At 40.8% G+C, this 23,153-nt stretch overlaps 1 protein-coding gene across 2 annotated transcripts; it reads left to right on the top strand.

Annotated features, from left to right (window-relative positions):
- Positions 1 to 1,364: 1,364 nt before the first annotated feature.
- KLF5 (Kruppel like factor 5) lies at positions 1,365 to 19,179 on the top strand. Of its 2 annotated transcripts, XR_004325962.1 has the most exons (5): positions 1,365 to 1,950; positions 4,259 to 5,132; positions 6,078 to 6,137; positions 17,310 to 17,581; positions 17,647 to 19,179. XR_004325962.1 is itself a non-coding variant. In XM_032496880.1 (4 exons), exons 1-4 carry the CDS (start codon positions 1,690 to 1,692, stop codon positions 17,486 to 17,488), a joined length of 1,374 nt encoding a protein of 457 aa, XP_032352771.1. In that variant the 5' UTR covers positions 1,365 to 1,689; the 3' UTR covers positions 17,489 to 19,177. The 2 variants fall into 2 exon arrangements, 1 of the variants encoding a protein (XP_032352771.1); XM_032496880.1 differs by having other exon boundaries at positions 17,310 to 19,177.
- Positions 19,180 to 23,153: the final 3,974 nt, after the last annotated feature.

The raw sequence follows: 23,153 nt of genomic DNA, 5'->3' as shown, positions 1-23,153 counted from the left end.
CTATCTTTGAAGGAGTCACTCTTTAAGAGAACACTTTTCTAAGAACTCTTTTAAAAGCTGTTTTACTGTGAAGTGATGTTGTATGTGGAAAAATGTCTAATGGTACAGTGTGCTGTCAACATAGGTACATATGTAGTAATATTCCAGGCATTTTTATTGTAGTTTATTATTATGGCTTCACAATAGGCCAGATAAAAATCATGTACAAGAACTCAGGATTAAAGAAAGTGGTTTCCTTAGGTGATTGCTGGCAAAAATTCACCTTCCTATTATAACATAGTAAATGGACGGTGATACATTTTGGCTACAACTTTCCTTCAAATTTATAGATTCCCAGTTTTCAGAACTGCTCTGTGTCTAGAGTTTGAGGCTTCTTTGGTTGGCTTTTCGTAGGAGGAGGTGCCACGGAGTAAGGTGAATGTGCTACGTATCTGTTCTGTAAATATTAACCTCCATTTTTTGAACACACAGTGGTAGCAAAAAATAAGTCAAAGATGTAATGTCTATTTAAATACATTTCATCTAGTCGTTAGTGCTTAAATTAGATTGCATGCTTCAGCTAGAATCAACAGTGTAAATATTAAAAAAACTTTCGAATTCATATGGCCCATCCCCCCACCCCCAGGATACAAGGTCGAAATGTGTGTGAAAACTTCTGCCCATTTAAATATTGTAGGACAGACACGAGCTTTTAAGCAAGGACTTAGAAAAATACTTGCCATTAAACCTTTTATTCAGGACATTCCAAATTTGCTTTGCTAAATGGATATATTCACCGCTTGAAGATACGGAAAGGCCAGATCTGTTTTTAAATTTGTTTATCACACTGCCCCTAGTTTTCCGCTAAAGAAAAGAACATTTCATATATTTAAAAATACACACTCATTAAACAAATCTCTCCAAACTCTTAGCGCCCCACCTAGCTGCCTTCTGGGTTTCAGCTTTTGAATTTCAGGTCCTTGCACAACACCTAAGACGTCCAGAACTCTCTCCTTAATCCTGGCAGAGAACAGTCCGAAGAGATTTCCCTCCACGTCTCCACCCGAATTCCCTCTCTTCCCCAGATTCCATCCGCTTCTCTCTTTCCCTCCGCCCCCGGCCCAGCCAGCCCAATCTGTCAGAGAACTTGTGTACAAACTGCGCGGCCGCCCTGCGCGCGAAGCTCGTGGCCCGAGAGGGGTGCGGTCCGCCCCACGGAGGCGGGGCCCTGGGCGAGTTTCTTCCTTCTCATAGGCTTAGCCGCTCCGGCCCCGCCGGCCTCGGGGCCTCGGGATTCGCCGGAGCGCTGCCAGTCTGGCTGGCAGGCCCCGCCCACTCGGAGTTGGGTGAAATAGAGGCGGGCGTCAAGTGTCAGTAGTCGTGGGGCAGGTACGCGCGCTCGCAGTCCGCTCGCGGAGACGGGCAGTGGCGGGAGCGGGCTCCGGGGAGCAAGGGAGCGCGGCGGGGCGGGGCGGGAGAAAGTGGCCTCCCGGAGGACGTCGGCGTTTACGCGTGGCGGAGCGGAAGAGTTTGGCTTTTCGTGCGCGCCTTCGAAAACCGCGTCTGCGGTTGGCTGAGGGGTCTGCCCGGAGCCTCCCCTTCTCCGCCCGCCGCCCCGCTCCGATCTCGCCGGTCGGAGCCAGCGTGGGCGACGAGGGAAGCGCGTTCGACCCGCGCCCCGCGCCCGGAGCCGCCCCCCACCGAGTGCCCATGGCTACGCGGGTGCTGACCATGAGCGCCCGCCTGGGACCCGTGCCCCAGCCGCCGGCCCCGCAGGACGAGCCTGTGTTCGCACAGCTCAAGCCTGTGCTGGGCGCCGCGAACCCGTCCCGCGACGCGGCGCTCTTCCCTGGAGACGAACTGAAGCACCCGCACCACCACCCGCAGGCGCAGCCGGCGCCGCCGCAGCCGCCGCAGCCCGCGCCGCCGCCCGCTGCGGGCCCGCGGCTGCCCGCCGAGGAGCTGGTCCAGGTAGGGAGAGCAGCTTCCCTCCCTCCTCCTCCCTCCCGGGGCTCGGGCGTGTCCCGCCGCTGCGACGCGCGGGCGACAGGGGCCGCTCCAGGCTGGGGCGCTCGTCGGGGCGAACTGAGGCCGGGGGCAGCCCCGCCCTGCCCTCCTGGCCTGGACACTCGCATTTCTCCGGGAGAAGGTGGGGGGAACCGAAGAAGGGGGTCCCAGAGGAATCTGCCCTGTTGGCCGTGCCCGGGAATGGTTAAGGAGGGAACTGGTGCTCACACGCACCTTAGTTGTTTTTCTTTCATTTGGGGGATGAAACCTCGTACCTCCCGCCCGGATTGACTTCAGTTCCCCGTGTCGCCTTAATCCCCACTTTCCCGCTGCCCTGGCCCTGGAGGTCCCACCCACCTCCCTGTCTCACCTGGTCTCGGGTTCGGTGGAAACACAAGTCGGGGTGCTGGAGGGAGGCCCCTTGGGGTGTTAGTTTCCTACGTCTTGGCTCAACCTGCTTTAGACGCGATCGTGGGCTGCCTTTGGGAAACGGGAGTTAGAAAGGCTAAGGTGATATTGGAGCTCTTATTTTTCCTTAAAAAGAAAGACAAAAAAAGATCGGGGTGGGGGGTGGTGTTGTTTTCTTCATGTGCGCGTAAATTTCCTCCCGGAGCCGCGTTGAAAGCTGGCAGTTGGCTTTTACACTTGCCCGGCAGCCGAATTAGAGCAACCGCCTGTTTCTTTCGCCCACGCAGGGAGTCATATAGCCCAGAAAAAACTTCCCGGGACTTTTAGCCTGTCCCAAGGAAAAAAAAAATTGGAAACATACCCACATGCAAACAGCTGGAAGAGCTAAAATCAGCAACCACTAACCACCATGGGAGCGAAGTGCACGAAAGGGTTTAGTTCGGTTTATTTCAAGACGCTCCATTTAATAGCCCCATGGTATACTGTGTATTTGCTACCCTCCTACTCCGGGGGGTCTGCGAGTGTCGCCGTGCTGTGAAAGGGCAGTGGCATTTGTCAGAGATGTGACTCAGGACTAGAGCGTTAAATTTTATTTTTAAATCCGTGTCTATGAGGAAACCCGGTCTGTATCCATGATACCAGGTCCGAAAGGAAACACTTTTGAAATTAAGAAGTAGCAAAAAAATGGCTGTATTATTCACTGGTGAGGATGCCAAGGTTAATAGTTCTATGAGCATCTAGTTGGGTTTTTTGTTTTTCTTTTGAAATTTTCTTTCAATGTTAAGGTTTTTTAAAAGTTTATGTTGTATTAGGAAAGAAGATAGCCACAAAAAGACCGGAAAGACTAGTTACAAACTGAATTATGTTCTTAAAAAAAAAATCTTCATTTGAAAACGATTTGGTTATTTGTCAGTTTTCTACTTGGGAAGACACGGAGACTCAGGGATGACTGAGCTTTTTACAGAGTGAGGGGGAATGTAGCATTGACCCACTGAGGAGGACACGATAGATGTTTTGCTGATGACTGTGCTGGCGATACCAGCCTCTCCCCACCCACGGGCCCCTTAGCACCACTCTACCAAGGGAATGGTTTTCCCCTAGGTAATTAAAGATCTGTTTTAGATAGGGATATGAATAGGAACATTTCATTATCATATTAACCAATTACAGAATCTGTTGATTAAAATCAACATTTAGATCAAATGGTGAATGTGAAATTGTTCTTTTCAGGGGATACTATGTTTTGCTCAAGATACTGTTTCCGTTGAACTATAAACTGGAAAAGGCACTGAAATAGCCAAGGAATATGTTTTATATTAAATATTTCAGCAATGTCTATCCAAGCAAAAAAAAAAAAAACTTTCCAATATTATTTTTAAGGTTTCTTTCTTTTTTTTTTTTTCTTAAAACACATTTAACTTATGTATAGGACATGAACGGAATTGAGGTCTTTTGGCAGTATTACAGTGCTGTATTTCAGTTGCAAACTTAGCTGCAATGGGGCAGGGACTGCTGCTTGTATGTGAGTGATAATGAAGTATACTTTATTATTGCATCAGAAAGGAATATTTTTTTCTGTTTGCTTCCCTTTTTTCCCCTTGATTTGTCTCTTTCACTTTTTGTCCGAGGTTGATCGTAAGCTATTTTACCAAGTGCTTGTTATACAAAGTTTCGTAAGGTTTTCGGTGAACTGGTTGTGTTACACAATTGACAAATAAACCTGATATGTTTATAAGCAACACTTAGGAGTTCACCCTAGTACTTTTCACAGGGATTGTTGGGGGAACTTTTAGTAAGCACAGTTTGTCCTTCCTGAGATGATGAATTGGGTGGATTATACATGTTTGTGTCTCTTCTTTTTTAGACAAGATGTGAAATGGAGAAGTATCTGGCACCTCAGCTTCCTCCAGTGTCTATAATTCCAGAGCATAAAAAGTATAGACGAGACAGTGCCTCAGTCGTAGACCAGTTCTTCACTGACAGCGAGGGGTTACCTTACAGTATCAACATGAATGTCTTCCTCCCTGATATCACTCACCTGAGAACTGGCCTCTACAAATCCCAGAGACCGTGCGTAACACACATCAAGACAGAACCTGTTACCATTTTCAGCCACCAGAGTGAAACGACTGCCCCTCCTCCGGCCCCAACCCAAGCCCTCCCCGAGTTCACCAGTATATTCAGCTCCCACCAGACCACAGCTCCAGAGGTGAACAACATTTTCATCAAACAAGAACTTCCTACACCCGATCTTCATCTTTCTGTCCCTCCCCAGCAGGGCCACCTGTACCAGCTCCTGAATACACCGGATCTAGATATGCCCAGTTCTACAAACCAGACGGCAGTGATGGACACGCTGAATGTTTCTATGTCAGCCGCCATGGCGGGCCTGAACACCCACACCTCTGCCGTCCCACAGACTGCGATGAAGCAATTCCAGAGCATGCCCCCTTGCACATACACAATGCCAAGTCAGTTTCTTCCCCAGCAGGCCACTTACTTCCCCCCGTCACCACCAAGTTCAGAGCCTGGAAGCCCAGATAGACAAGCAGAGATGCTCCAGAATCTCACCCCACCTCCATCCTATGCTGCTACAATTGCTTCTAAACTGGCAATTCATAATCCAAATTTACCCGCCACCCTGCCAGTTAATTCGCAGAACATCCAGCCTGTCAGGTACAATAGGAGAAGTAACCCCGATTTGGAGAAACGACGCATCCACTACTGCGATTACCCGGGTACGTGGTCCTCCCTGGTTGGAATATCAATACGTGTATTTAGTGTTTGTCTCTGAGTGCATGCCTTTTGCAACCTCAGGTTTTAAATTTACGCAGGAAACTAGGGCTTGACAGTTAAAAACAACAAAAAAAATTCCCCTACTTTGTTCTCTGCACATCCCAGTCTGTGACCATTCAGTTACCTATTGCTTATTTGATGTGTTAAAGCAGCTGAGATATTCTGGAAAAAAGTAACTCTGGACTTTTTTCTCTTTGATATTTAAATACATTAGCGTTTGGCTCCATTGACTTTGTTCCCTGTGACAATCTACATAGGAGTTTTTAATTCTAAGTACCCCAAAAAGAGATTACATAACTACCTACAGAGTAGATTTCAAGGATAGTTCTGGTAGCGTACGAGCACCCGTTCTTGAACAAGATACGTGACCCAAAATATAAATTGATGATGGTAATGAATGTATCTACCAGTTGCTGGCATCAGCTAGTTTATGATTAATACAGGGTATAATTTATTGACTGGTACGTGATATGGCATGACATATGAAATGAAAAAATGAAAACAAGAAATGTAGGAGTACAGAAAATTGCAGTCATCTCAGATAATGGTTTGACATTGTCAGCTCGAGAGCCATTAACATTTTTTAAATCACTGAAGTATGTGTTACTAGCATAAAGCACCTTCTGGTATAAACACAAATTTCCCATGTGTAGCTTGGCTCAATTGTCTCTGCTCTTTCTGCTCAAGTGATACATAAAGCAAATCACTTTATACCTTTAATAAGGTAATAGGGGAGTACTCTTTACAGCTCTTAAAACTGAAGCTTCAAATATCTCATCTTGCCTGAGAGATTTCTGCTTTAAAGCCAGATTTTAAACACTGAATCATCCAATGTAAAGATTTCAAAAGGATCTCCAGAATGACAAGGTGTTTCTTCTTCGTTTCAGGCTGCACCAAAGTTTATACAAAGTCTTCTCATTTAAAAGCTCACCTGAGGACTCATACTGGTATGTAATTTTCTTGTTAATTCTGGGAGTTGTGTAAATAGTATAAGTGGTATTCATCCTTTTAAAAGCCAGCACGTGTTTGATCTCTTCTTTCTTCTGTCAACTTTTATTTTTTAATGGCCTACCATTTCAGCACAGGCTGGGCTCAAAATTCAGTTCAGAGAAAAAAGTCTGGTTCCAGGAAGGCCGATGTTCTCTCACTAAGGCCTTGTCCTGTCACCCTACGTAGAATTAATTGCCCCAAAACACAAACAGCGATGTTTACTAATGGATTTTAAAACCTTAATGGCGCTGCTATTCCTGTCTTGAAGGAAAAAAAAATGTAACTCGTTTTCTCCCTCTGTAACAAATCAGTTGGCTTCTATAAAATTATATCAAACACTGCATTCCTCTCCATTTGGCATGCTCAGTACAGTATGTTTAGTTTCACCTGTACCTGTGTTTAGCATGTTTTCTGTGCTTGCGTGGAAATTGCAGAGTGGTAAAATTAGGCAATGTTGGGGTCGTGGTTTAAAAGTTACTCTCCACCCAACCCTACCCAGCCCATATCTTATACACGCCAGAGCCAGAGATTTTATCCTTATTCCACCTTGTATCTCCGTATTTAAAATGTTGAGCCCCTGTAATTTTATAAATAGGTACTTTGTCAGATGCATACAATCCTTTTAATATGCTTTTTAAATTTTAAGACTTGACATCAGAACCCATTTTAGGGTGATTAGACTAGAGGGCATGCCATAAAAACCCCCAAATACCCAAAGACTTTGCAAGTACGGTTACTATTTGCGATTTTCTTAAAAGGACAGCCCTAAAGGAAAGAACCTACGGAAAGTGGTTGTGTTGTTTTTTTTTTTTTCCCCTCCCAGCAAATGCAGCCTTAACTTAAAGTTCAAAGAATAAGTTTGCTAATAAAAGCAATGACCTAGCAAAATGTTTTATTCCATCATTGCTATGGAAACCGAAGTATTCAACTGTTCCTTTGAATGGGCTGTTGGATTAGTGCGAGGACTTGAATCTCCCCAGGCTAGATGTTACTATGGAAATTGAGTTTTGATAAATGAAGTAGTTATCTCTAACTGCTGCATTAAAAAGTAAAAGCCTTTGAACAAAGGTCAGTGCTGAGATAGAAGATGGACGCAGACACTGTGCGTGCATGTTAGGAAGTATTGCTTGATACCCCAGTGACAAGCACTACTTATTAAAATCCAAATAGTGTTGGCGACAGTGTGGTAGATTCCAGGGTGTTCTGAGAAATTGCTTTTAAAGAAAAGACATCTGTAGTCACCAGCAAAGTGAATGGGTTGTTTGGGCCTGAAGTCTTTAGATAGAGACAAATTGGTGATATAAAAGGAGAGATCCTACCTAAGCAGCTCACAGCAGAGGTTATATTTATGGTTAAACAGAGATCCATTAAGCATATAAAACTCAATCTGAAGTTTTCAAAATATAAATGACAAGGCCATGAAAACATTCCACCTAGAAATACTAAACTGTCCTTTTACAGAATGTACCTTATAGTAAGGAAGGGAACGTCGAAAGTGGGCTTTTACCTGAAGTCTGATTCAGGGGAAGAGGAAATAACTTCAGAACTATTGCTTTTTTTCCTTCTTTGGAAGTCCTTGAAACGGGAGATAGGTTGGAGGAAACACGTTTCTCCTGAGGTTAAAGTCCCCTAATAAAAGAGGCGTGCAATTCCATATAACGATGTAATCAACTGCTTATTACAGGGACACAGTCAGAGCATATCTGAGTGGCCTCGCAACCCCCGTCGGGGTTTAGTGCTCTGAATGCTTGGACCTGGGATTCTGGAACTTGACCTGCTGGCAAAGAAATCTAATAGTGGGTTGTCTTAACAATGCTTGTGCTAATAAAACAAACAAGCCAAAACGAGGACCTCGGTCTAGTTTGGATCCCCTGCATCGACTTTTTCACCTAATCATAAATGCGTGGCCATCAACCTCGAATGAGCGAGACCCTGTAATCCAGTTTAATAAAGTTTTGTTTGATAGTCTTTCAGGTGCCTTGGGGAGGGTTTGCAGCAGACTTGCTCATCTGGCTAAACCCGTTCTTGGGTAATCATAGAGTATTGAGGTTGTTTTCTCCTCATTTCTAGTTTCTAGACAATGCCTTTTAAAATTACCTGGGCTCTCTCGCTGCATCCTCCCCACCCCACCTGTTGTTTTTAAATGAATGTATCTGAAGCCAGCAGAGTTTCTTTTTTTTTTTTTCTCCTTCTCCCTTTTAAGGCCCAGGTATTTCTAAATAACTTCTCATGTAATAGCTTTTTTGTTTTCTTTGTCGCTCCCTCTCCCCACCTCCACCTCGGCAGTTGATTAGGGGACTTTCACAACAATTTATATGGGAATGTTGATCCTGGATTTGATATGAAAAAATTACTCTTTAAATCATTGTCATTTTGTAGGCAGAATGTGAAGCACCCTAGGATTTCTTTGAAATATAATTGTAATTGCTTAAAAATGTCAAGTTACCTTATGTTTTAAAAATGATTTAAGCAATTGAGACAACCTACGGCTGAGTTCTATTTAATTGCTTATTCTGGATTTTTAGATTGTAAATGCTGCTTGACTTGACTTGCAAATTGAACGTAAGGAAATAGTCTTTCGAAAACAAGACTTTTTAAAAAAAAATGGTATGAAAGTAGAAAATAATCAATTTCTTAAATCATAAGTCTCATAGCATTCAACTTTTTCTAAGTTCATACACTTTGATTTCTTTATTCAGAAAGAATATACAAATGATACAAAGTTTTATATTTGTATGGTCAACAAAATACCTGAAATGGGTGTTGCATATATTCTAGGAAAAATTGAACTTCACTTATGTCTTTATATACATATGGTAACATAGTTACAGGCCTGTAGAGGTATCCCTTATAGGTGTGTGGGTGCTTGTGTGTGTTGTTTGTAGTGTGTGTATGCATGTCATGCCTCTAGTCAGAAATAATTATAGCTACTTCTAGGCAACAGTGTCAAGAAATGTGTATTTCTAAATAAAAATAGTTGTACTTTTAATAACGTTTAATTGTGAACATTCTACAGAAATTGCATCAGCCCCATGATGTGTACAAGGGGCCATACCCCTTGCCATCTTTTAAAAGCTCCCAAGCACCTTAAAACAAAAGATTCATGTACCATTTTGCCCTGACAAATCAAAGTGACTGTTAAACTGATTCATGAATCTAATGGAATAATCTACTGCAACCAGCATCTTTAATTTCATAGTGAGGATTTAAAATAACTTCTGATCATAGGCTTGGGGCCAAAAGAAGTCAAATGCAATAGAAAAAGAATTAAGACTATATATACCAAAAAAAAATTTACAAGAAATTGAAAAACTTTCTTATCATCTGATACTGGTTTCTTGGTATGCCTCAGAGTACCGTAAGTTGACATGCTGCTTTTTACACTTCAGTAAAAAGTACTTTCCAAAGAAAGAGGTCTGAAAAAATAAATAGTGAACTCCATACAGATGTTTGAAATCTGAGTGGTTTTAGTCATATGTGTGGCTCTGCACTTAACCGTAGAGTATATATATGCTAAAGCAGCTGGGAAAATTGGGTATGGTAACGTTTTAAGATCGTCTCTCAGTCCCGGCTGTTTGGAGCAGGGCAGAAAATGAGCAGCTGTGCAGAGTCTGAGCAGCACACACCCTCAGTTCCAGTATCCCTGAGACCCAGACCCTGTGCACGGGCTGGTACCTGTGTACTAGATTATCTCCAGATGGCCTGCCAGGGGTTGACAAGAAAAGGACAATTGGGAACCTCCCACAAAAGAAAATGGAAACATACAAATAACAGGCCAACACAAAGTGAATGGTGGGGCTGTAGCATCTGCCAGTGAGGAAGGTGTATCTGGGATTCCTTGTTTAAGAAAGAATTCTACAGTAAGTCTTGGAAAGATGCCTAGCCCAAGCCTACTTGTAAAGGGGTAAATTCCCCTGTTCTGCCTCACTCCCTGTGTAGAACACTTTATTTTCTGATGACATTTATGTTAAAATGTTACTGCTAGAGATTTATTGCTAAGCATTGATTCTAGTTTCAATTTGGGGACTAAGAAATCCTTAGGTATAAATTCCTATCTAGTTCTTTGCTCTGCACTTATTCATGGAATATATTAGGTATAGATTTTTTTATTTGTAGCACTTTCCCACAAAAAGAAGACATTCAGAATGTTCTAAATATGAGTTAATCCGTTTTTAGTGGAACTGTGCGAAGTAGTGAAACACTTAAAATATAGGAAGGACTTCATTTCCTTGGAAAATTATTTAGAGCTAAAATCAGCATCAGTGGAGATCATGCAGTTTGGATCTACAGATCAATATTGGTTAAATGTGTAACCTGTGTGATTGGTAGAGGTGAAAGTTTTGCAGGATGAAATTATTTAATACTCAGTGATGTTTTGAGTCTGTGCTTGAAAACTACAGGAAAAAGTATCACATTTAGCCTGTGTTGGATGTTACTAGTTCAACATTCTTAAATTATTTTCATTTGCAGCTTTGAAATTGATTTTATATTGACAATTTCAAGTTAATGTAAAAAAATATGTATTTAAATATAATATATAATTATATATATTAGATCAGCTTAAAGAGATTTGTTGGTTCAGACCCTCGGAAAGGTATTTATGAGCATGAAAGCTTAGAAACAATTTCTTTTTAATGACTCACTGGAAAGATTAAACTAAACGGTGCTTCTAGGACTTGTCCTTTCATCAGAAGAAACATTTACATAGGGAATTGATTAAACTTTGGTTTGAGATGATAAGCTTATCGAAGGTTAAGAAGTAGAATTGGATTAAGCAAATATTTTTGACTGATCCTCTCCAAAGAGAATCTCTTCTTCCCTTTTGTTTTTATAAACCAGTGGGCCAAGATAGCTCACAAGTGGATTAAATAGAATTACTGAAGTTGAGAGAGAAACAATTATATGAAGTTAGAGAGTAGAGCAGTGCTTTTCTTTTTTTAAAAAGGGGGGGGGGCACAATAATTTAATCATCAAATGCTTTCACTTTGGCAGGTATTTTTAGTTCTATAGAACGCAGTAGCTGTTTACTTCGTGCCCTACATCTTTTCTGGTGAAAGATTAGAAACAAAGTAATGTCCTACTTTAGTAGAAGTATCTCTGTAGCAGCATTCTTATTCTGTCAGCCTGTATTATTAATGTTCAAGGATCTCTAACAAGTCTGATGAAGGGTGAGTTACCGTCTTAGAAGTGCACCATAGGGAACTTTCATGAAAAGACTTCTGGGCAGAAGAATCCATTTTTGCCTACTTTGTAAGTTCAAACCGTTAAGAGGTGAGAGGGGGTCTCCTGGTCCAGGCAACCACATCGAGTGCAAATTAATGGGAAGGATACCTAGTTCTCATGCAGTGCCAGAAAAGTGAATACAAAAGAGTTTTTCCATTTTGATTAAAAAAAAAAGGTAAAGCATTTCACCAAGACTTGACTTTCTAAAAAAAAATTTAGCTTGGGCTTTATGACAAGAAAGTGAATCTGAATGTTGTCTTTTTGTCTGGAGACTCAAGAGTAGGTATCTCGTTAACACTGAACCATAGTGGATGGTTCTTGGGGTTTTCATCCAGAGCCCCCAGGAGAAGCAGCAGAGGAGTTTGGGCGCCTGGAGGTGGTGGGTGGTCCCTGGCCAGGGACTGGCGCCCTTGAGCAGCCCGCACCGGCCCCTTTAGGTCAGGCACATCTCTGCCCTCTGGCCCCGGCAGTTCCCTCGTTGCCTTTGGCCAGCACCAGGGGCTCCAGAACTGCTTGGTGTTCATCACATCCAGTCCAATTCTAGAAAAGTAAACTCATTTACATAGAATTTACTTATCCTGGTACAGCTTCAGGATGGATAATCAGTGGATCCAAACAAGTCCATCTGCAGAGGCTCTGAAAGCCTGGTTCCCACTCAGCTCAGTGTACATTTAGTCAGACTGTTAGGCTCAGTGGTCCTCGCAGAACAGAACCAGATAAAGCCCTGGTGCAGGTGGGGCCATGGGAAAAAGAGACAGTATCTTAGAAGCACACGAGACCTTCCCTCCTTTTCCTTAGTGAGAAGTCCCAAGTCTGTCAGACCTGGGCCAAATGCAATTGTTCCAAAGGTGCGTGAGGAGAAATGTGGCAATAGAGCTGAAATGGAAGACCGTCCCTGCCTCTGAGGAACTTTCAAAGCTTGTTAAGTTACAAGACAGCTATTTGAGCCTTCCCTCAGCAGTATTTATGCAAGCGCAAGTCAGTCATTCAGAGCAGAGTTAAGAGATGATGGGGATACAGGGAAGTGGTATGATCTCTCTCGGACGGTTCTGAGGCTTTCTGGAAGGAATCAAGTGAGTCAGATTTCAAAGAAAGGGATAAACACGAATTGACCAACAGGGAGAAAGAAAGGAGTTTCTTAATGTATCCTTTTAATTAGTTTCCTTAATGTGGGCACATTATTGACAGGGATACTCTATCTAAACACTAGATGCATTTTGCAAATACTAATACTACAAATCTTTAAAATGAGCTGCCTGCCCTTCTGTTGCCAGGGGTAGGAGATGTGCTTCAGTGACCTTTAATAAAAAGATTTTTCTAATGGAAAATTACTGGCATGGATATATAAAAGTATGAATTAATGAGCCAGAATCATCCTACTTTATCTGTTTTTTAAGTTAAAAATTCATTTCCCCATGATTTTTTTTTCATCTTGGTATTAATGCTTCCTATTTTTTTAAACCTTTTATTAGAATATATACTGTTGCAGACTCCAAATTCCATGTCTCTAATGATGGGAAAAGATCTAATTATTATTCAATTGCATGAAAATATTTTCCTGAAATAAGAGCTCATTTTGAGCTTCAAGGACACATAAATTCTAAGAATTAAGGGCTGACTATTGAAATAATTTATTCCACTTTAACAGTTTGCATTGTTTTCGTTGTCAGAATAGAATGTAGATTTTAAGCTCTTTGAGACCAGAGGCCGAGTCTTATTTGTGGTGTTTTGCAAGTCACTTAGTATAGTCATTTAGTACAAATTACACCCTCCTTTACTAAATACTGACTTTAATTCTGATGATTTTTGGCCTCTGATATAATTGATTAACTCTATCGTTTAGCCATGAGGAAGGAAGCCAGATGTGCACATTTGCTGTAATAAACTTTGAAAAAGTTACCTAAAGTAACTATTGTAAGATGACTATTTCCATCTATGATTTTTCTGTTGTTGTCGTTAGAAGCATCTATGTAGAACATTCTAGGCAAAGGCCTTGCTCTGAGTCTATTGAGAGTGTTCAGCAGAGCAGAGAAACTTTTCCTGCTCTATTATAGTAGACTCAGAAGTCATTTAATCTATTCATCAGAGGGAAAAAATAGATAATTGTTTAGTTCATCACTAAAGACTTTCCAGACACTTGACAAACATGTTCTGCTAACCCACTGAGGTTCACTTAGTCTGGGGTAAAAGAGAGCCGTCGTTAGATGATAGTGGAGGATTGTCAGTCCCAGCGCAGAACAGTTCTTAGGGCTCCGTGGGTCCTGGAAAGCCAGGCTCCTCTGAGGGCTGGCTCAACCAGGGTGTGCCGTGGGTTTCCTGCAGTCTGGGGTGGAAGCCCTGCCTTGAGTCCATTAAGCTAGTCCTTAACTGACCCTCACAAGTGGCTTTAGAATCTTTAAATACATGTGGACAGTATCTGTGTGTTCCTTAAATCATTCATGTGGAGTGTATTAGTGCCTGCTAATGCAGGAGGGAAGTCGGCCAGTGTAGGAACAGTGGCAGGCCAGGGTTCTCATCCTGGAGCTGCTTGTTTTGTTCCTAACTCACAGAGTTCTTGTGACCATTGAATGAAGTACTGATAAGTACCTGATTCTGGATTAGGAGCCCAGTGTCTGCTTCTGTCTGCTCCCTCCCTCTTTCTACTGGTAATGTTTCTGCTTAACATTTTAATAAAATGTATTAGCTGACTGTATCAGCATGGACAATATGCATGTTTAACTTAACGTTTTTTAAATAAGCTTAGGGATTCCTAATAGTGCTAGTGATTTTAAAATAGGATGAGAAAGTACATGTTTTGAGATAAAGTTGAAGCTTGTTTTTCACACTGTCCAAATTTGTCCCTTTTTTCCTTCTTTTTTGCCTTTGGAAAGTTTCGCATTAACATCTTGAGAACTTAAAAATACAGTTGATGTTGAAAGGGCTTAACTAAATATTTTAAATTGGTGGTATTGGAAAGGGATTCTGTAAAAATCCAATTAAACTTTTGAAAGCTCTATCCTGTTGAAATAACTTAAAGGAAGTTAGTTTGGTTTCCCAGAAGTACCCTGCATAGTGTTTCTGGCTGAGGAAGAAAGGCTGGAGTCTGCTGTTTGGCCAGAAATTGGGTACCAGCTTCCTCTACAGTGTTTTACTTGAGCCGTGTTGACACTTGAACAAATCCCACAGAAACTGCCCCAAGTGGGGCACAGTTGTCCTTGCTTTTATGGTAAAGCCCTGCCCCATAACTAGCGTCCAGACACTGGTCGTATTCTTGGCTGAATAAGCTATAGATGTGCGTAGATTCAGAGTGAAACCCAAATGTTTTAGGAGCTTTAAATGGCTACCGGTTTTCAACCAATCAGTAAAATAAACTTAAAAAGTATTGATGCCGTTTATTGCTTCATAGCCAATAAAAACAGTGAACAAAAAGAGGCTAGTGTCCCTTGTTTCTAAAATAAACTCTGAAAATTCAGTTCTCTTGCAATTTAATTATTCAATTCAAAAGACTAGAATGACTTCTTTTAAAATTGGTGCCCTTTAGGAAATTTTTTTCCCTGCCTCAGACATCAGAAATAACTCTTTCCATTAAATGACAGTAGGGTATTTAACCAACATGTTTGTGTTTGTGATTTATTTTTCACAAGGAACAAAAACAAACACTTGTGCAGAAAGTTAGGGTTTTCTTTCTGTTTGATTTACATCTGTAAGAATGATAGCCACATTTTCTACCAGTCTTAAAACATTGCTGTGCATTAAACATTATTGGTGACTGTAAGTTTATTCTTTATGGTACTTAAAAGGTTTAAGTGTATTAGCTTAAATTCTTAGAATTTACTATGGGGGGAAAAAATACTTCAGGAGTTGAAGTGTGCATTTTTAAAATGGAGTGGAGTGATGGACACCAAAAAGAGAATTTAAAAAAAAAAAAAACACAAAAACAAAAAAACTGACTTGGTTCAGAGCCAAAAAGGAGAGAGAAGAGTCTTCTCAGGGATGCAGATTACAGGAGTTGAAAGAGAAATCTCCTGGGAAGTAATTGGTATAAAATTCAAGGGGCTATTCTGGCCTTTTCTTTTTTGACCTTACGGGATTTTATTTAGGAGCCAGAGTCCTAAATAAATTTAGGTCATCAGGGCAGCAAAAATAAAATAACCACAAGCTGTAGAAACCTCAGTTGATGTGGACACTGTCTTTTAAAATTTGGGCTCAGTTGTGTATTCTTACAACTTCTGAATATGATCCTGGTAAATCAGGCAGAAAGGTAGTTGAATTTCTTCGTGGTACTAAGTAACCAGTGTTCAAAGCAACTCTGAGGCTCTTCCCTTGCAGGAGAAAACACTTTTTTAAAGGAATTTAGGAGTTTGGCTCTTTAGAGTTTTAATGTGATATCCATATAAAACTCAGCAGTAAGCCAGCAGTACTGTAATATGCAAATGTGTCTCACAACTCTCATCTTAAAGAAATTCATAGAAAATTACAACAAAATTAAGCATAAATACTGGAGCTACTAGTTAATGCTCAGTGAGAGATTCTTAGGTTTGGGGATTTAGAGGAATACATGATCTTAGTTAAACAGGATTAACTAATTCTAAAACTGGGAGTTAAAAATGAATTGTAAATATTAAGTAGTTTTTTTTCCCAGAGGTGATACTAATTTTATTTGTATATCAAATATATGCAATGATTTGAGGCAGTTGCATGAAGTTGGAAGCTAATCTGGCCTTTGCCAAACTTGCTTTGGGGGTTTCTTTGGGTGCCACCATAGGCAGAATCCTCCTGGGCTGCCAACACTGAATAGTTTTGAAAGATTAGCAACCAGCAAACTTTAGACAACATTGATAATAATACCAGTTGCAGGGGCTGGACAGTGGCTCAGATACCAATTCACTAAGTGAAGAGAGTTGTTAAAGAACAGGAAGATTGAGATTAGAGGCTTTTAAAATGTCTTTTGCACATAAACTCCATGAGGTCAGGCATTTTTGTCTTGGTGACTCGGACATCCTAAGTATTCAGGACAGTGCCTGTGTGTAATATGCATTTAACAGGTCGTTTATGGAATGAATTTTGATCATCTTCTTGGTGCAATGCATTTACAAAGAAGAATTGAATGCATATATTAGCAAATGTTAGAATCATGGTTGTTTCATGACTTTACCCAAGTGAAGTTACCAGACTTTCTGATCTGGTTAAGGAATTATTAAGCATCAAATGCATAAAGCCTTAACACCATTCAACTTGAATCTTTTTCTAGCTTTGTTTTGCTTCAGTCTGAAAGTGTGAATGTGTGTTTGTCCTGGAGTGAATTTCGAAGAGCGTGTGCCCTGATAACCATTTGGAAAGGCCACGTGTTCAAGCGAACTGACTTATGTGCTGGCTGTTTCAGTGTGGCTAATTTAGTAACATTTAGGACCAATTTGTTGAGGAAAAGGGGCTCAGTCGTGGTCCATTAAATTCACAGTACTGGTGATTTGAGTAGTTCCCAGGTTTGCTCTTCCTCCCTTGGCCATCTTTGAGCCGTTAGTGCTTCGTGAATTCAACTGGGTTTGTTGGTGTAGAAACTATTCGCACAGTAGTGATGAAGCCACCCAAGCTCATCTAGTCAGTTTCATAGATTTATATATGCAAGAGCTCTACAAAAAATAAGCACTGATTCATCCTGCACATTTAAAATGTTCATTTTTCCATTCTTTAAAAAGCATACAGAGTGCTTTTCTCTTTATATACTGTTATTTCTGTTTCCTTGCTCTTCTACAAAACCGTGACCCTGTTCATTAGATGACTTTGAGGGCATCTATTTAATTCATCATGGGATCCACACCCTCTCCACTTGGAGCTTGAGTTTTAAAGACATCCCTAGGCAGGTAGTGCTACCTGTGTCAGTCTTGCGAGCTGCCCCCTCACCTCGCCCTCTTGGTCCATTGCCACAGGTGAGAAGCCGTACAAGTGCACCTGGGAGGGCTGCGACTGGAGGTTCGCACGCTCGGACGAGCTGACCCGCCACTACCGCAAGCACACAGGGGCCAAACCCTTCCAGTGTGGCGTGTGCAACCGCAGCTTCTCCCGCTCTGACCACCTGGCCCTGCACATGAAGAGGCACCAGAACTGAGCCGCCAACACTGCTGCCACCACCATGCCTACGCATCGCCCACCGCTGCCCAGCAGCTCACTTGGCAAAATTTTAAACTACAAACTTAACTCTATATATATATATATATATATATATGTTAAGGCTTTATATATATATATATATATATATATATATATATATATATATATAAAAGAATCAAAAACAAAAAACTGGAAATGTATATTTTGTATATTTGAGAAAACAGGGAATACATTGTATTCATACCAAAGTGTTTGGTCCTTTTCAGAACCTGGAATGCTTGCTGTAACGTACACAGCTTCACCCAAGCAGATCTCATCATCTCAGACAGGCAGCCACATCTCAGCGGGGCCGGGGGTGCAGGGTGTGTTTGTAGTGTTTGTACTGAAGCAACACCGTTTAATGTGACAGTGTTTAGTAAACAAGTCGGTTGGCAGGCACAGGAAGATGGGATTGTGTGTCAAGATTTTACTTGATATCAGAGGGTTTTTTTTCAATACTCGATAATTCTTTAGAGGTGCACAGTGTCCCTGGCAATTCACAATTAGCCATTGAACAAATGTGTCTTCTTTTTTTTTTAATATGAGTTGCCTATATTTGCTATATGAAATTTTGTAAATATGCAAATCAGCTTTATAGGTTTATTACACGTTTCTAAGATTCTTTTGGGGGAAAAATCGTAATTCTTTTGAAAATAACCATGACTGCATTTACATTTAGAATTTGTGGTAAGATACCTCTTCACACCTTGCCAAATTCATTTCTTTAGGGAGAAGAAATAATAATCATTCAAATGAACTTCAAAAGCAGATTTCACGCACTGATTAAAATCGAAGTGTTTATTTTAAATATGAATGACGTTTTGTATGAATTTTGAACACAAGAACTTAAAGATAGTTACAATATTGCAAAAGTTAAACCTCTTACAATAAGCTAAGCAGTATCATTTTTAAAAAGAAGGACTTAGGTAGTTTTCACATACAGGAACGTTGAATTTATGATGCAGTTTTCATATATCGAGATGGTTGCTCGTGCTGGACAGTCGGTTAGATGCCAAGTCTATGTGGACTTTGCATGTAATATACAGTGAGACACAGTAATTTTACCTAAATTACAGTGCAGTTTAGTTAATCTACTGTTAATACTGACTCAGTGTCTGCCTTTAATTATACATGACATGTTGAAAACTTAAGGAAGCAAGTGCTACATATATGCAATATAAAATAGTTATGTGATGCTGACGCTGTTAACCAAAGGGCAGAATGAATAAGCGAAATGCCAAAAGGGGTCTTAATTGAAATGAAACTTTAATTTTGTTTTTAAAATATTGTTTATCTTTATTTATTTTGTGGTAATATAGTAAATTTTTTTAGAAAATTTTCATAACTTGATAAATTATAGTTTTGTTTGTTAGAAAAGTTGCTCTTAAAAAACATGTGTAAATAGACGACAAACGGTGTAAATATTTTGTAAGAGGCTTCAAGATGTTTATACGTGGAGACACACCTACATGAAAAGCAGAAATTGGTTGCTGTTTTGCTTCTTTTTCCCTCTTATTTTTGTATTGTGGTCATTTCCTATGCAAAGAATGGAGCAAACAGCTGTATAGTTGTAGAATTTTTTGAGAGAATGAGATGTTTATATCTATAAACGACAATTTTTTTTGGAAAATAAAAAGTGCCTAAAAGATTCATGTTGTGCCTGCCTTTTTCCCCTACAAGAGCAAAATCAGTCAGTTCCTTTCGCATAGCTATTTAAAAGGGCCTGTTTTATATCAGGGCAGTGAATTAAAAGCCAGCTCCCACGCTGAACCAATACCTACTTTTGTTTAAGATAAAAGAGAGGAATTTGTTTTTAAAAATATTAGACGTATAAAGGCAGGCATAATTCATGAATGCTGATTTTTTTTTCTGGTTATTTCACAAACATACTGACTTTACCTTTTCAAGATCATTGGTTGAAGACAATATAGAGGTAACTTGTGTATCCTAGTTTTATTATGAAAGGTACACAAAACAAGAATTGGGTTTTGAGCTTTCTTTTTTCCCTTTTTAAAAGAGAAAACACTTAGTTGATTTTTAACCACTAGCAACAGCACACCTTGGGGCCTGCACTTTGGTGTCTAATACCATTCTCTGGTAAAAAGAACTGGGGCTCAGAGAAACGGCTGTTTCTGGGACCTAGGTAGGAAATAACCCAAAGCAAGCCTGGAGCACCTTACGGTATTAGGAAGTAAGGAAGCAGCTTAAAAAAATTCCCACAGCGATGAGGGTATGTCAGAACAACAGTATGAAATAGGATTGGATTATAACCCAAAGTATAAAATGCCCAGAGTCCATGCTAACATAAGTGGTTGAAAAAATAGGAAAGAGGCAAATCTGCAGAAGAATTCCGGCTTTTGTAGATTCCCCACCCTCAGAGGTAGAACTGAACTTCTTACCCCTGTAAGTTGCAGGTTGTGCGAAGTGACTTTGTCCCAAAGAGCACAGCATGGCCAAGAGGGGAGGGAAAGAAACTTCACAGGTACAGAAACTTGCCAAACACCCCCAGCAGGTGGTTAAGGTCCACACCAACAGCAGTAAGTCATGTTCCTGGTATGTACCCTTGATTCGATGTGATGAAAATGGAACTTTGCCTCCGCAGTCATCCTCAAAACACGTAACCCCAGTCTAGTCCTGAGAAACACGCCAGACATCCCTAGACACTATAAAATAACCAACCAGTAGTCAAAACTCAAGGTTGTGAAAAACAAGAAAAATCTGAGAAGCTGTCTCACCCAGGAGAAGCCCAAGGAGACATGACTAAATGTAACATAAATGAAATGGGATTCTGGAACAGAAATAGGACATTAGGGAGAAACGGAGGCAATCTGAATAAAGCAGTATTAAATAACCTGGGGGTGGGGTATATGGGAACTCTAGTATCTTTGTAGTAATCCTGTCAATCTAAAACTTCTAGGATAAAGTTCAGAGTGGAAGTTAGAGTGAAAGTTGAGGACCAAGTTTGCAGTGCAGTTACCACTATCATATATTTTCAGTAAATGCAAAAATCCCTGATGGGAAGATAAAGAGAAAATTGCAGTTACACAATTCGGCTTTGAAAATTTCTTCAGCCTCTCTTATTCTGGGACTCCTTTCTGTCATTCAAGTAACAGCTCACGAATACCACACAGTTCATTCCCCAGCCAGAATTCCTCATTCTTTCGTGGGTGAAAAACATAATTTTTTTTGGCTTAAGTTTATTTCTAGAAATTGAGATAGAAAATGAGGCTACCAGGTTTTTGAAGCAAAGACAGCTCTGTCTGTCTAATGACACATCAGAGATGGAACAGTATTCCTTTGACAGTTGTATAAATTAAGGGGTTTTTTTGAGTAGAAACCTCCACTCTTGATGTGATTGCTAGCACTTAATTGTATTCGACTTCCTAACTCTTCAATACCATTTCGTTCCAGATTACAGAGCATGGCTGCTCTTAGTCTCTCTCCCTCTTACCGCTCCTTTTCTCCCTTCTGTAGGCTGCTCTTTCGCCTCTCTTGCCAGCTACATGTTCACATCCTTGTCTGCCAAAGCTCCGTTCGGACCCTCAGTCTTCCTTCACCACACTCAGTGGAACTTCTTTGGCATTTGGAGACATTAGCTAGCATTTGAATTATTTTCTGACTAATATCACATATGTTTTTCTTTCTGGGACTGTCAATGCCTTGGAGGAAACACCACTTCTTAGATTGCCTTAGTATTCCTGTTTTTATTGATTGCTAAAGCAGATGTCAAAAATAACTTTATGGTGCTGTGTGAACTGGTTTCAGCCCTGACGTTGGTAGAATCAATCTGATGTTCGCCAAATTTCCTCTTCATGTTGCCCCGTTGATACAGCATTGGTGCTGGATTCTTTATAAGGTGTGGGACTGAAGCTCCGATTATAACGTGAGCAAACAGGTAATGCCTTGTGGATTTTCAGATTGTTAGTGCATTTTCAAGGGAAAATTAGTTTAGACAATTGTGCCTACCACACTTTCAAAGGCTGCAAATAATTTAACTGCCGGTCATTAGCATGTCCATTAAATGAATATCTGCATTCAAGTAAGCTACCCCATCTAGACAAAAATTGAGTAATACACCAGATACAAATTAGCCGGAACACAATTACGTGTTCTGACTTCAAGTTAGCAATGCTCTGAGTTTTAACTATCTTTGGTTAGTTTTTATTCTCCTTTTCATCCCTCACCCAAATTACCTTGTTTTTTGTTTTGCTTCATTTTGTTATTTCATTCTTACATTGTAGCTTGTGTTAAGTGCATCACTTCATAGCATCCAATTAGAGAATCCTTAGATAAGCATGACTTGGCCTGTCTACATAAAAATGTTCTTCAAAATCTAGCTAGATCCCCTTTCCTATCTGCAACTAAGCCCACCAGAGCTCTTTGGATTAACTCGTGGGCCGAAACATAACAAAGCAGGGCTTTATTCTCCATTACTAAATCTGGTCTCCACTTTGAAGTTAACCAAATTCCATCTTTGGTTAGATTCTTTACTGCAGTCTTAAACTAATCAATAGGAGACCCCCCCCCACGCACCCCCCACCCCCACCCCATCTTTAATACTTCTTTTAACCATGGCTATGAAGGAAAAAAGCATAATAAATCGCATGACAGCTGTGTGTGATTACAAGAGTTGGCTACCTGAAAACTCAGAATTTCTCTTTTTCTTTGTAAACCAGCAATTCCTTATTTAATCTGTCCCTCTCAGGGCATATCACCCCATGAAAGCAATTGGGATTATAGAAATGGTAATATTCTTGAATATGAATGTTAAAGCTGAGTGTTATTTGGCAACTAAAGACATTTAAATGATGATATATGTGAAAGGAATTGAATAGGAAACTAAGATGCTCATACAGACTTCTAGGGAAAAAATGGTAGATTGCATGCATCTAATTTGGTAGCCTTCAAAACCCCACTAACATGAGGGTCCTTTTCCCTCCAAGGCATAAACCGATGCGGTGAAAAGGAAGATGGAAATACCAACAATGTTGTGGGAGCTGGGAAAACCTAGACAGAAGGGGCAAGCAGCTGGGCAGGACCGAAAAAGCTAAATCCTAAAGTAGCAGTGGAGAAAACTAGGAACAAACCTAATTCTAATCCCCACAAAAATCCCCAAAGCTCTCAGGAATTTGTAGCATCAAGTACTTCTAGAAGTAGAACTGAAATCCAATTGTTAACAGTTTGTCGAAGAAGTTGTTAATTACGTAGTCTCCTCTGCCACCCACTCCAACACCCACGCACTGTGACTTGGGAATAACCAGCTAGTCCCTACCCCAGCAGAAGAATGGAGGTTTATGTGCTTATTCTCTGGAGAGGGTAAAGACAGAGGGCCTGTCTCTAAGTTAGTAGACTACAGGCCCAGTTAAGAGGGGGAAACAGAAAACGGGAGAGTTGGATAAATGTGCATATTGGTGGCTGGAGCCCATTCTTCCTCTCCTCCTCATCTGGTTCCCGGAACGCTGGAGCCAAGCCTTTACCTTTCAGGCAGGAGGATGGAAATATCTTCAGAATGGACCAGTACCTCCCCCCACAAAAGATCTAAATGTACTGAAAATCCCAAGTTCTGCAATAATATGGCCTAGCTAGATTACCCACAGAGAAACCCGCAGATGGTTAGCCGCACA

This window comes from Camelus ferus, chromosome 14, assembly GCF_009834535.1.
Source record: "Camelus ferus isolate YT-003-E chromosome 14, BCGSAC_Cfer_1.0, whole genome shotgun sequence".
Taxonomy (NCBI): domain Eukaryota; kingdom Metazoa; phylum Chordata; class Mammalia; order Artiodactyla; family Camelidae; genus Camelus; species Camelus ferus.
Note: the sequence above shows the minus strand (reverse complement) of the source record. Positions and strands in the feature narration are given on the sequence as shown.